Genomic DNA, 13,548 nt, shown 5'->3' with positions numbered 1-13,548 from the left:
TGGCTGAGAGCCCCCTACCTCCCTGGGGGAGAAGATAGTGATCAGAGTCTAATCAGGAGCAGGTACACACAGCACATGACCTCATGCACACACACAGAGCACGTGACCTCATGTGCACATACAAACACATAAAACATAAACCTCTCTCATACACACACAGAGGACATAAAAACACTTGTAAAGAAACACATAAACCAGCACAAATTATCATTACAGAGCAAACTGTGTACACAAGTGCCGAGGGGATAGGAGTAATGGAGTGATGTGAGATGGGAGGATAGTCGGGCCATTTCCCAGGAAGGGTGTCTCTGAGCAGAGCTGGGGGGCTGGTCTCCAGAGAAGCTGCCTGGTGGTCTGTCTGCCCCTGCCCCAGGTTCCCTGGGGAGACGGGGGAGCCGCACAGTCCCTTCCCAGCTACCCATGCGGCAGTGCAGAGAGGTAGGTGCTCAGGGTTGTTGCAGCATCCCCTCCCCCATCACCGCCCCCCTTCAGTACTGAGGCCCATTATCTGAGTTCTGGGAGGCGAGGAGGGCTGGAAGGGTGCTGGGGCCCTGGCAGCGGCAGGAACAGGGAAGCAGGAGGCTGTCGCCTGAGTTCCCCAAAGGCCCATCCATCAACCGAGTGGAGATAATCAGAGTGCTCAGCCGGCCCAGGACACTGATTACTCTCTGGGCACCATAAACACAGGGAATAAATCGGGGAAGGGGCCGAGTGGGGGGGAGTTTCGGGAGCAGGGCTGGCCACCCTGCCTGGGAAGGGAGAGGCGGCCCATCCATCACTCTGAGAGATGCAGCAATCTAGGCCAATGAGATCAGGACAGTTTGGGGGCGGGGGAGGTGGGCAATCACAATAAAATAACCTAGTGCAGTGTGGCTGCTGTGCTCTGATCTCATTTACACTTGGGTAGAAGCCTGTCCCTGCCTCCATTCCAATTTTTACCCAGGAGCCCCTGCAGAAAGCCCCTGCCATTGACTCAAAACCTGGCCCAGAGGGCAGAGACGAGGGGCATGAAAGTGGCTAGCTCAAGAGCACAGGGCGGGGGCATCTGCAGGCCCCAGGGCAGGCAGGCTGCGGGCAAAGCTGGTCCCTTTGTGCTGACGAAGCGATCCTTAGGTTTGGATGGGGGTCAGGTGGGTCTCATGCCCTCCGCCCTCCTATTGCTTCCAAGCTCTTCCTGGGTGCAGGGCAGATTCCAGCCCCAGGAACCGACTGCACAGCTCTGGCCTGTGTCTGGGCCACAGAGGCCACACCGTAATTCAAGCTAACGGAGCATGGATAATCTAGAACAGCAGAGGGTCTAGGAGGAATTTCTCTTTGGCGTCGAAACATATCAGATGACTGTTTTGCAGCCGAGTTACCCTCCTAATTAAGCAATGGAGTTTGTGAGGCCTGAGCCCACGTGGTGACCTACAGGGTCAGGGATGCAGAGTGGAGCGTTGGCCCTGGGTGACCCTCGAGAGACAATCTGCACTGGCCCTCTGGGGTTCACCTGCTCCTCAGCCGCAATGTCGAGAAAGGGTTTTGACTTTCCTGCTCCCACGACCCTCTTTCCTGAGATAGCTCTCCATCCCCAGCCGGGCCTCTGGGGCCTCTCTGTCCCAGCTCCCTGTCCTGAACCTGCCTGGGGCGAGGAAGCAGCATTCCTTTCAACCCAGGAGATCAAAGCAGTCGGCACAGGTGAACACCTTAAATCCTCTTCCCACCCCCAAACCCCCAGGGAGGGTTCCTCCCGGGGCCCCCCCCACCCTGCCCCGCCATCTTTTGGGATCTCTGGGTGAGCGCGGGACCAGAACCTTCCAGAAGCTTAGGACAGGCCCTGGCATAGGATCAGCCTGCTGAGCGGTGGACCCACCCAGAATCTGGGCCAGCCTGGGAACACCCGCTGCAGGCAGTTCCAGGCAGAGTCTCTGGGAGAAGCTATTACACCTGCCTCTAGACTCACAATGAAACACGGTAGGAGGCCCCCAAATGGCATCAGTGATGCCCAAAGGCTCTGGGGATGAAAGAGTGATGACTATCAAGACATTTCCCTCCAGCACAGCCACATTAATACTCCCAAGACACAACAGTGACAGTGGCGGAATATACCAGAAGCATAACGATCGTACTTCTAGAACTGGAAAGTATCCAAAAGATACAGGAGTGATGACTGCTGAGACTCTCCGATGGTAAGCACTAATAACTCCCCAAAGGCTCCAGGGGTGCACCAGGTTCTTCCTGCACCATCAGAGTGCGCAGGAGAGGAGGCGGCAACAAGGTGCCACGCAGGGGTGCTGGGCATTCTGGAGGCAAGGCCTTGGGTTCCCCGGCTTAGTAAGCTGTCTTCCTCCATCAGCCACTCACCCAAAAGAGAGGCAGCTTAGCCAAGTGGTATGATCACACACACTGGGCCTGACTTCCTGGATCTGAATCCTGGCTCTGCCACTTACTAGCTGTGTGACCACGGGCAAGTTACCTAACCTCTGCCTGGGCCTGGTCGTTCCCTATGTAAAAACAGGGAGAACAGAAGTACCTCCCACAGGAGTTGTTATGAAAATTAAATAAGTTATTACATGTCAGATGTTTACAACAGTGTCTGAGCGTCCAAGAACTCTTGAAAAAAGTTTGCTACTATGATCGTCATCATCAACTGTCCGAATAAGCAACCATGTATCCATCTCGCATGTACTACCAGCCCACGATGAGGCTGACACTGTGCCAGACACTGGGGATACCAAACCCCATCAGCAATGGACCCTGCCCTTTTGGAGCTCTCTGTCTTGGGGAGAAGATAAATCCCAGGCCCAAATAACTATTTTGCAAGATGTAGAGTGGTTAGTGCCACAGAATGGCATGGATGAGGTGCTGGGGGGTGGGGGGCTTTGAGATGAGAGAGGTCATCCCTAGCTGTGGGGTACATGAAGACTGATGGAAGTGGCTCTCGACCTCAGTATTTACATATGGGAAATAAGGGAGAACTGTGGGGGGGGAATGGCATGTGCAAAGGCACTGAGGTGAGAAAGCATGGGGCATGTATAGAGGCATATGTGGCTGGGTGGGCCTGGCATGCAGGGGAGGCTGGTGGGAGATGAGCCAGGGAGAGGGCAGCCATCAAATGCTGCGGGGCCAGAGAGTGTCTCTCTCGGGTGTGCTTTAGCTACATTCATCCAAGAAGCAGGGTGGGCAGACTGGAGCTAGAGAGCCAGGAGTCAGAGAGAGAAGCGAGCCAAGGCTGCTGCAGCAGTCCCATGAATGAGGATGTCACTACCAGCCCCTCCCACAGCGGGACCCACATGCAGTGGCAGGGCTGGCTTGGCTCGGTGGCACCTTCTCTATTTCCTTTGTCCTAGCAGCTGACATTTGCTCACAAGATACCAGGAGGGAGGGAGGGGGCGCCAGGGTGCTGCTCGGGGGCCAGAGAATGGAGCCCATCGGGGCGGCCTCGCCAATCCCACTTGGGGCTCGTACTCCAGCCAAGCTGCAGACAAGGGGCGCTCCAGGGGCAGTATAGGTCTCCGCTACCCTTTTCTCCAGAGCAGGGCTGACTTGTGTCTGCCCCAACAGATCAGTGCTCCCATCTCCGCTGAGTCATTTGGCGGGAACACCAGCTCATGCGCCAAAAGCGTGGGCTGGCCTGTGTGACCCATCCATGGGAGCAGACCAAGCGAGCCCGTGTACGCTGAGGACCAGTTTTTGGGGCCTGGCACTTACTTTCCTCCATAAGACGGAGGCACAAGAAGGGGCATGCCTTCCTTCACCCACGTCTTTTCTTCCATGGTGACATGCACTGAGCCCTGGTGGTATGCTGGTGACCAGCAGGTACGCAGGATTGCAGGGGAAGAAAGATCAAGCAGAGGGGAGGGTACAGACAGAGAGGAGGCTGAATGCCAAGAGGCACTGGAATCTGCTAAGAGAAATAACCCTGTCTTTGGTGGGAAGAACCCCAGGAAGGAACCCAAGGTTCCATCACAGTGATTGTGGGCAAGCTGTTCCTCCTTGGGGCGCGGGTGGGACCAGGAAGCATCCGCCAAGGCTGCCAGCTGGTGAAACTGCATCTTCAAGGGAGGGAAAATGCTTCTACCATGGGGTCCCCAGGTCTCTACCCCTATCTTTTGGACAGAAAGATGGGCTAAAATTCAGGCCAAGGCCGCCGTGAGGACTCCAGACTCCATCTCTACTGCTAGGACATGTCTCTGAGAACACCCCCAAACTCAGGTGTGGGTGGGCATGCTGTCCCCCATACCCAAAGGCCCTCCTCCATGGAATGACGATTTGCTGAGCTTCTCAGCCAGCTCCTCCCAGAGAAGGTGGACTCCTATGAACAGCCCTGGAGCGAGCTGTGTCCCTTTCTCCCTAGGGCAGGGGGCAGAACAGAGGGTCCAAGGGGGCAGGAGGGACTCCATGTTTCCAGCTTTGGGGAACAAGCATTCCAGGAATTTGGGTGGGGGGAGGACTCCATTTAAGCCCACAGATCGAACTCAAACTCCCAATGGGCCATTCTGGTGCCCATGGCCACTGGCCTGTTTTGCTGCCTGGGCCACGCCTGCAGCTGTGTCCCAATGGAGCCACCAGCCAGCGGAACTAATGTCCTCTAATGAGATCCGGGCCGGAGTGGCCGGGTGGGTTTTATTGTCTGTGGCTTGGTAATGAGACTCCTCATAAACTGGGAATGAAATTAGGGTCTGTGCAGACCAGAGCGGGTTGGGGGGAGCCCAGGAGAGGGAGTCTAATGTGCCTGCCAAATCTCGTCCCCTTTCCCCTCTCTGCTGCTCCATCAGGTCCACAACGCTTTCTGAGCACCACTCTGCCCCTGGGCTTGGCCCACGTCCTGGCCCTGTGCCTGCCTGTGCCCTGGGGCTCCATGCTCACATCTCAGGGGCCCTGCCCACGTCTCAGGCCAGAACCCCAGCATCCAGAAGGACATTGTTCCCCTGACCCTTCAGCTGCTGTGTTATTAGATGTCTTTACTCTGTGCCAACCTGGGCTCTGTGGTCAGCTCTGCCTGGGCCCCTCTCCAACCTATGTCCTCAACCTACTTCCCCAGGGAACTGCCACGCTCTGGCTTGGTGTGGGAGAGCAAAAGCTCGTGGTGGCTGGTGAAGTGAATGACCATCTCATGGGACATTCTACCGTGGCCCGGCTCAGCCTCTTCTATATCTGTCCATCCTAGCCCATTGCATTGTCCTCATCTACTGGATCTGGAGTCAGAAGCCCCGGCATCTAATTTGGCTGCACTGGCATGAGATGGTCAGCCAGTTACTAGACCCAAATCTCACTTTCCTCATCTGTAAAATAGAAGAAGTGCTAATACCACTCACAGGGGGTTACTGAGGGGATCAGCTGAAACTATGAGCTGAAAAGAGTGCCACAAATGTTATTATTATTATTGGCAAAAAGATTCAATCTGTAACAGGAGAAACTGAAAGAAGGACTATCTCGATCTCTCTGGCTGCACCATCTCACCAGATGAGCGGACTGCTGGAGAGAGGGTCCTGCTGCCCACCCTTCCCCCAAACGTGGAAGTTTGAAGGGAGGCAGGGCTGAGTCCCAGGCCCTCCCGGCCGGCCCCAGGCTGCTGCCACAGCGAGCGTTCCAGATGGGCAATGGCGCCCAGCTGGGCTGCTGCCAGGGAGTGAGGCGGGTGCCGGGGAGAGCCCTCGGCGACATGCTGCAGAACAAAGGCCGCACAGCACCTGCTGCTCATGCAGTACATGACCACCAGGGCCGGCTCGTGCAGGTGCCCGCAGCCAACCAGGCCACCTGAGCCCCCAGGGCTGCCACAGCCTCTGCCGTCATTTCCAGGTGGGGGCAGGGGCTCACGGCCTGCACAGCTCCTGGTTGGAGACAAGGGAAGTGAGGTCAGCAGTGGGCAGGCAGCTGAGTGGCTCTTTCTCAAGGGAGTACAAAGTACAAAGTTGGCACTGCCCAGCTGGCAGACGCAGAGGGGGCCAGGACCACTTAGAGGAAAGCCATAGGAAATAGGAGTAGCTACCACTTTACTGCACAGTTATCACATGCCTAGCAATGTGCAAAGCACTTTGCTTACGTTATTCTTGATCTAATTCACAAAGCTCCTTTGAAATCTGTGTTAACAGAAACCTATTTTGCAGATGGGAAAACCAAAGCTCACAAAGTGACTTAAGAAAGTCCACTCAGCTAGCAATTGGTAGACCTGGGATTCAAACCCAGTCCACTGGGCCCTTCTTTGTGGTCTCACTATGGTGAGTTGCCAAGATGGGGTCATCTCCAGGTTGTAGGGAGAGGAACCAAGATACCTGTGGCTCCCTCTTGACTGGAGCCTTGGACCACTGCTGCTCTGCCTTGGAAGGCTGAAACGCACAGATCCTGTGAGCCCCTGAGAATTCATATTTATTGCCCCCCACTCTCCCATCCCAGGATGAACCTTGGGATTCTCCACTGCCCTCAAGAGACTACATTCAGCTGCCAGGAAGTCTTTCTCTGTGTCCTTCTTGGGTTTCTTCTGTCGCCCTGACCTCATCTCTCCTTGTGGAATGGGTCCGATGGGTTTTCTCCCACCATTTCCCTCTCCTCATCTCCCAGCCCTAAAGTGCATAACAGAATCCAGAGCTTAAAGGGTTAACTGGACGAAGGGGTGTTATCTCTAGCTCAGGGCATTCCCTTTGCAAGGTGATCCCTACTCAGATCTTAAGTTACCTCCTACCCCAGCCAGCACATCTGCTGCTGGCTCTGCGGACCTGGTCTCTATGGAGAGGGGCGGGCATCACCGGGGAGAAAACACTTGCCAGCTGGCCTTGGGCACAGGGTGCTGGGCTCCCAGGACTGCCCTCTTCCCCCCCCCCCCCAGCCCCTCATCCCCACTTTCCTTTCTGACAAGGAGGCTCCCGCTTTCTGCTGTATGAACCCGGAATGCTTCTAGGTACACGTACACTGCCGGTCTGGGCACACACGTGGTTCTGCAGGGTTATTCACAGAGGACCAAAGCCCACACATGCACCCCTTTTTAAATGCCCTGCATATGTCGCCTTTCTCCCCGGATGATATCCTCCCCCAGTACTCATGCAGGAAGCAAAGATTCCTAATTAGTAGCTGAAAACCTATCTCCCATGGCCCCTCCCAGCTGTTCAGAGATCATGAGAAGCCATGGGGCAAGTCAGGCCCTAGTTAACACCAGCTTCCAGTGCTGCTCTGTCGGCCAGGGAGACAGGAGGCTGACGAGGGTGGAAGGCTTCTCCAGGTGAGCATCTCCCCGTGAGGATGCAGAGGCCCAGTCAAAAGCCAAGGTCAGAGCAGAAAGAGACAGCACTGTCCCAGCTTCCCACCCCAAAGGACCCAGCAGCTCATCTCAGAAGGGGCTGGCTAAGGGCAAATCCTAAGTCTCTCCAAAGTCACCCTCACTGGCACTCTGACATAAACATGGGCATTATCAAGGCCACTCACAAAGTCCTAGTGGGAAAGCCCTAAGAAACCAGTTATACGTGAATATACATTTGGTACATGGTGATGGCCTCAGTCCTATGGTGACTCACAGATACCAGTGCACACACCTCCTGTCCTAGTCCCCATGGGTCTGCACGTGCACAGTGATTTGTAGATAACCAACACAAACACACAAAGCCCTGCACACGGCTGTGCAGACACCCACTCTACACTGAAGGTGAGACTACATGCAGATGGTCAGGAATGTTATACGCTGAGGCCCACGGCTGGCTAATGTCCATTTTAGCCTGGCACACTGACCAACATTCGAAGTTAAAAAAAAAAAAAAATCAGCAGAACAGGTGAATATACAGACACCCTCTCTGTCTGTGCCTCCTGTAGGTAGGAGCCATTTAATTTGCCAGGTTAACCAGGAAAGATACAATCGGGAAAATCGAAGGTACATTCACACCTCCCTTGGGTGTTTTGTTTGTGCCGAACAATGAACATTAGTCAGCTGCTAGACAATGGCGGTATCGTAGACAGAGCAACTGGGGCCGAGCCTCTGTCCCCTGGGCCTGGCCTTCTTGCTTAGCCATCAGCACTAGGGTGCTTGCTGGCAACCATCCTGGCAGCATACAGCTGTGTCCTGGGTCAGGCAGTGGCCAAGGAACTGGATTCACTGTGCAAAGCTGAGTAGCTGAGAAGGGAGCTGATATCAGAGTGAACAATGCATCATGGCTCTTTGAGCCGCAGACGTGCAGGTTCAGAGATACCTTCTAGTCCACTCAGCCGGGGTGCCGGGCCCAAGCTCTGCAATATCTCCTCCTCCCTTCCAGCCTTGACTATTAGGCCTCGAATCGGATTCTGAGACATGCTCCACAGTGCTGCCTCCAAAACGGACCCTGCGATTCCCCTTTACATACGCTGCAAACCCAGGCCAGCAGAATCGGTTTTGCTGTAACATCCTGCCCAGCCAGCCCAAGCACACCACTGTCTGTGAGAAATGGGAGAAAGGAAAATAAGCCAAGAGCCCTGACACTCCGAGTTTTAAAGGAAACTACCATGGCAGCGAGCTCTGCACAGACTGCAGAGAAGGGGTGTGCTGTAGCCCAACAGGTCTTCCGAGGGTGTGCATGACACCTGGGGTGTGTGTTCTCTTTCCAGACAAAAGGTTTGGGGAAGCCAATTAGGGAGGGTGTGGTGTAGGCGGGACACCAGCCCAGTGTACCTATTGCTAAGGCAGGTTCTCTGCCTCCTCCCCCAGGCGCCTCCTGTCCATCTTTGGGATGCAGCCCCTGTCGCCCCTGCCCTTCTCCTCTGAGTTAACGGTAGGAACCACAGATTGTCAATTCAGAGGCTTGTGGGCCTTCACTGCCCTGACTGGTAAAGTCTGTGTTGTCGAAAATACACTTCTGTGTTTACACTTCAATAGCCAGATTTGGAGGGTTCTGAAGTCAGGGGGCCATCACACACACCAGGCGCTCCCGCCCCCCAATTCCCCCCAGCGGGCTCCTCTCCTCATCCCTCCATGCTCCCTGCCACAGCCCAGGAGAACCCAGAAAAGAGCATCCGGCTGTCAAGTCCCCAGAGAGAAGCAGCAGCAGCGGGCAATCAGGAGGGAGCTGGCGGGTGGAGGAAAGTGCGGCATGGGCAGGCAACTTCTGGGCCTACCAGCCTCTGCCCAAGGGTCAGATGGGCACTACCATATTGACCTGCCTCCCTTCACAGAGGCACCAGGGGCACAGGCACTGGGTAGAGGAGCTGGTGAGTCCAGGAACTCTGGCTGCCGCTGATGCCACCGAGCCACAGCAACCAATCACTCCAGGAGCTTTACTAAGTGCCGTCGAGCTGTGGTCCCTTCTCTGCATCCCACTCCCTCCATCTGGACTTTTTGCGGGGGGAGTGTCCACACTTGAGCCAGGTGAGAGCGTCACCTCCCTGCCCCCACTTCCTGAGGAGGGTGGAGCAGGGCAGGCCTCCAGCCCCCCAAAGAAGGAATTACCCACTATGCATTACCAAGCTGGGGGAAGAGAAAACGAAAAGAGGGGGAAATGGGGGTGAGTAGATCCTCCCCCCCAACCTGCCCCCTCTTTGTCCACCCAGGATCAGGTTAACCCCTAGTGTGCCAGACCAACTAGAGCCCCCAAGAAAGCTCTTCTCTTGCTGGGTTCCAGCTTTAGACACTGTGTAACTGAAGGGTTCCCAGAAGCCCAAACTGGGGGGGGGGGGTGGGGGGGAGGGTCAGACAGGTACTAGATCCCTAGCTTCTGCTATCTCCTGCCTGCTTGCCAGGGGGTGCCATGGGAGAGGAAGGCCTCCCCATCTCACCGTGACCACCCTCTGGGGAGGGACTCTGTCAAGCCGCCTTAAAATGGGCAGTGACACCCGTGTGCCCTGCAATTCCCCCTCCCCCAGCACCTAGCAGAGCAGCACCCACAGGCTGCAGGGTTGGGGGCACCATGGGCCAGCTTGGCTCCTACAAACTGCTTTGGACGCCATGGGCCACTCAGTGAGATGCACGGAGTCCTGGCAGTGAGCTGGTCCAGAGGGGTAGAGAAGTGAATGAGGCCAGGTTTCGTCCTTCCAGGAGTGCACTCCAGCCCCCCAAGTCAGCAGCCAGGCTGGCCCCGCGATCACAAACTGCCCCTCGAGTCTGCGGAATCGAAGGTGTTGCCTACCGGTCGCTGCCAGGGTGCCTGCGATCTAATATTCTCACCCCACGCAGAGCTGTTGTCTCTGTACTCTGACTCCTTATTCTACCACCCTCAGGCCAGGACCACGTGTTCCAACCTAGCCCCCACCCTCTCCCCAAAACCCCAATCCAGCTGGGCCGGAGGTCGTCTCAGGTTTCTTCCCAGAGGGCTGGGTGCACCCTCACCCCCACCCGGACCCGTGTCGGCGTGGCCAGCCACCGTGCGAGGCGGGCAGCTTCCCCAGGGACACAAGGGGTTAAATCCAGGCGAGGGGACTCGGTCGGATTTGCCTCCTAAACGCATTTTCCAGTTCATTCCCCAGCACAATACGGCGGCCGGTCCCAGCCTCCGCCCCCACCCCACCCGTCAGAGGGGCCACCGCGGGCCACCCCAGGGTCGGCGTCGGGTTAACCCCTCGGCGGCCGGCATCTCGAGGGAGGACACGCGGGGCACTCTCAGGAAAGTGGGTCGTGCAGCCACCTGGCTGGCACGAAGCCCGCGGAGCCTCCTCCGGGGACAGCCCTCCGAACTGGGAGTAGAGTCCCGAGGCGAAGCCCAGCCTCACGCCAGGCCGGGAGACTGCGACCCCGTGCTCACCCTCCGGGAGAGGAACCGCAGGTGAGCGGAGCGCCGCCTGTGCCGCAGGAGCGGGCTCTCCACTCCCGCCGTGGGGCGACGAGGGCGGGAGCGGCCCGAGCGCCCGGACCGTCTGGCCAAGGGGCCGGCGAACGCAACGCAGACCCCTGCCATCCTCCAAACCCACAGCCCACCAGCTCCGAGACTGACGCCCTCCCCCTGGGGCTGATGTCTCTTACCCCGCGATGGTGATTATGGTGATTATTTTGCATTTATGTAACATGCAGTGTTTCCAAACTGCTTCCCGAGCTGAGAGCTGGTTATTAAATAAATAGAACGCTATTACATATTATTATTTTTGTGAAAAACTGAGCGGGGAAAGTGCTTTCTTGCTACATAGAGACGTGCATCCGACTGCTTCCCTGCAGGGCAGGCTCTTCGGCTTCCTAACCTCTCTTTCTCAGCCGACCCCCGCCCCCTTACCTAAGCCGTGACCTAACTTTTCTGGCTCCTTTCACTCTCTACAACCCAGACGTGCCTGCCATCCAGCTCCCAGCCCCGGGGAAGCACTGGATGAAAAAAAAAAAAAAAAAGGCATAGGCGCAACGCGCTTACCTGGGAGGAAGAATGCGGTCAAGCCGAGAGCGAGTCCCCACCAGCGTCCAGCGGCGCCCGCAAGCCCCATCCGAGCCATCGGGGGCCGGGGCTCCGGCGAGAGCGGCCGCGAGGAGAGCGCTCCTCGCGCTCCAGAAACCAGCCCGGAAGACGAAGGTAGATCACTGCCGGCCGGCGGGCGCTCCGAGGATCCAGGTCAGCCGCAGCCGTCGGCCGGGGCGGGGTGGGCTGGGTGCGATCGGCGCGGCCGCAATCCGGGCCCCGGGCCGCCGCCGGCTCAGAGGCTCGGCAGATGCCCGCCGCAAGTTGCACGAGTCATGCCCCCTTCTCCTCCTCCGCTCTCCTCCCCGCGCCGGTCCCCGCCCTCTTCTTCCACGCAGAGCCGGGCTGAGGAGAGGGACCCACCCCCGGCGCGCCTGGCCGCCCGGCTGCGCGGCGTGGGCTCCCGGCCCCCCGCGAGCTCACACCCTCCCGCTCGGCTCCAACTTGCAGGCGTCCATGGCCGGCCGTCCTCCGAGGGTGGCGGGACGAGCCCAGGCGGCGGGCGGGCGGCGCGGTGGGCTCGGGGCCCAGGCGGCGGGCGCGGGGCTCGGCGGCCAGCTGCCCGGCGGCTCGGGCGCTGCGGCTCCGCGCGAGGAGGTCGAGCCGGGGGCTCCGCGCGTCCCCGCCGCGCCGCCGCCGCTCACTCCGCCCGGTCCCGGCGATCGCAACAATGTGGAGCTGCCCGGGCGCCGAGTCCGCCGCGCTCGCTCCTCTCCCTCTCTTTCTCTCACTCGCCCCGCTCCAGCCTCTCACCCGCTCTCCCCGTGATGTCAGACCAGGGGGAGGGGTTAGCGTTAACCCCGTCGTGGCTCCGGCGCGCGGCCCGCGCCCGGCCCCGGCCTCCGCCCGACCGCTCACACCTTCCGGCCCGCGGCAGAGGCGGATCCCGAGCGGGGGCCGTGGGGTCCGGCTCAGGCCCGCTGGCTCGGGAGATGCTCCTCTGGTCGCCTTTCGGGCCGGGAGAGGGCTGGAGGGCCGGCCGCCCTCCTCTGTCGCTGACAAAGGGAGGCAGTGACCCCTAGCGGCCGGCGTCGGGGGAGAAGCCTCTGGGTGGGGGTGGAGTTAAGATGGGGAGGGCAGTGGAGGAGCGAGCGTGCAGTATGGAGAATACTGGATCTAGCCATGTCCGAGCTGAAAGGGCTTCTGGAGGCCCTCTACGCCAACCCTGGCCCCATTTTACAGATGAGGAAACAAAGGCCCAAAGAAGGGGAAGGCGACTCGCCTAGGAGCACAAGGGCAGAGAGTGGCAGAGCTCGGACTAGAACCCAGTAGCGGGAGCTCCCTCTCCTCTGCATCGGCCGGACGCTGAATGGAAAGACAGCTATGCGGGGACCGACCGGAAGCGGCCGGAGAAGTGGGCGGTGGGCCTTAGCGGGTGAGATGGGGCCACCGAGGTTTCTGGTCTTTTCTAATCCCCGCTCCCTTCGGGGGTTCCTTTTCGGAAAACTGAAGCCCCCTCTTCTCTCCGAATAGAGCGTGAACCCGAGCTCTGCTCCCTTCGCCCTCACCTTTGTTGTGAGTGATTTGTGGGATTCCCGCGAAAGTGACCCATCCAGCCAGTGTCGGCGGCCGAGCAGGCACTCTCCCCTCAGTCCTGATCACCAGCCACCACATCCGGGTGTGGTCGGCTTCCTGCCAAGGCGGCTGGGCCCTCTGGGTCCTTGGCAGCCCGAAGCCTGTCCTCTGCTTCTTCCCTCTGGACCTCGTACCGCTCCAGAATGTCTCCTCCAGAATGAGGCAGACAGACAGACGGGGTTTCCCATAAAGAGAACCTAGTCCTCCCCAGACGCCTGACAAGACAATGCTCCCTTTGCCCATTGCTGCCCTTTGCCCAGCTGGCAGGTGCGGAGGGGAAGTGGCCTGTTCCTGATAAAGTAAGTTGGAGCAGGAGGAGCATGAGGATGGGCAGGAGGGCACCACTTTCCCACTCTTTGGGATCTGGGGAGGGAGAGGGGCGAGACTCTCCGTTTTTCTCTGAAGTGATCTAATTCGACATTCACATGAATACTCACACACTCGAGTATACATCTTCTACATTTGACAAATGTAACCGGGCTTTCTTTGTACCAAACGCTGTGCCAGGCTTGGGGATACAGAGACATCATCGTTACCCTAAAGGCACTCATTCTAGTTGGGGGGCAGGGAGGAAGACAACCACAGAAACGGATGTTGGGAACAAGCGCTTAATATGTGGTGTGTCCCAGAGATGCCCACACAGGATTTGGTGGGTCTGGGAGAAAGT

General features: G+C 58.1%; 1 protein-coding gene across 5 annotated transcripts in view; it reads right to left on the bottom strand.

Annotated features, from left to right (window-relative positions):
• Positions 1–13,124, bottom strand: part of NECTIN1 (nectin cell adhesion molecule 1) — a 91,837-nt gene extending 78,713 nt beyond the window's left edge. For 2 of the 5 annotated variants that reach the window (XM_070490080.1, XM_070490079.1), the window contains exon 1: positions 12,815–13,124. In XM_070490080.1, the coding sequence (XP_070346181.1) occupies positions 12,815–13,124 (310 nt within the window). Of the gene's footprint in view, positions 1–11,264; positions 11,674–12,814 lie in introns of those variants that run through there. The other 3 variants (XM_070490082.1, XM_070490081.1, XM_044751731.2) reach the window with 2 other exon arrangements.
• Positions 13,125–13,548: the final 424 nt, after the last annotated feature.

Source organism: Equus asinus, chromosome 20 (assembly GCF_041296235.1).
Source record: "Equus asinus isolate D_3611 breed Donkey chromosome 20, EquAss-T2T_v2, whole genome shotgun sequence".
In the NCBI taxonomy this organism is placed as follows: Eukaryota; Metazoa; Chordata; class Mammalia; order Perissodactyla; family Equidae; genus Equus; species Equus asinus.
Note: the sequence above shows the minus strand (reverse complement) of the source record. Positions and strands in the feature narration are given on the sequence as shown.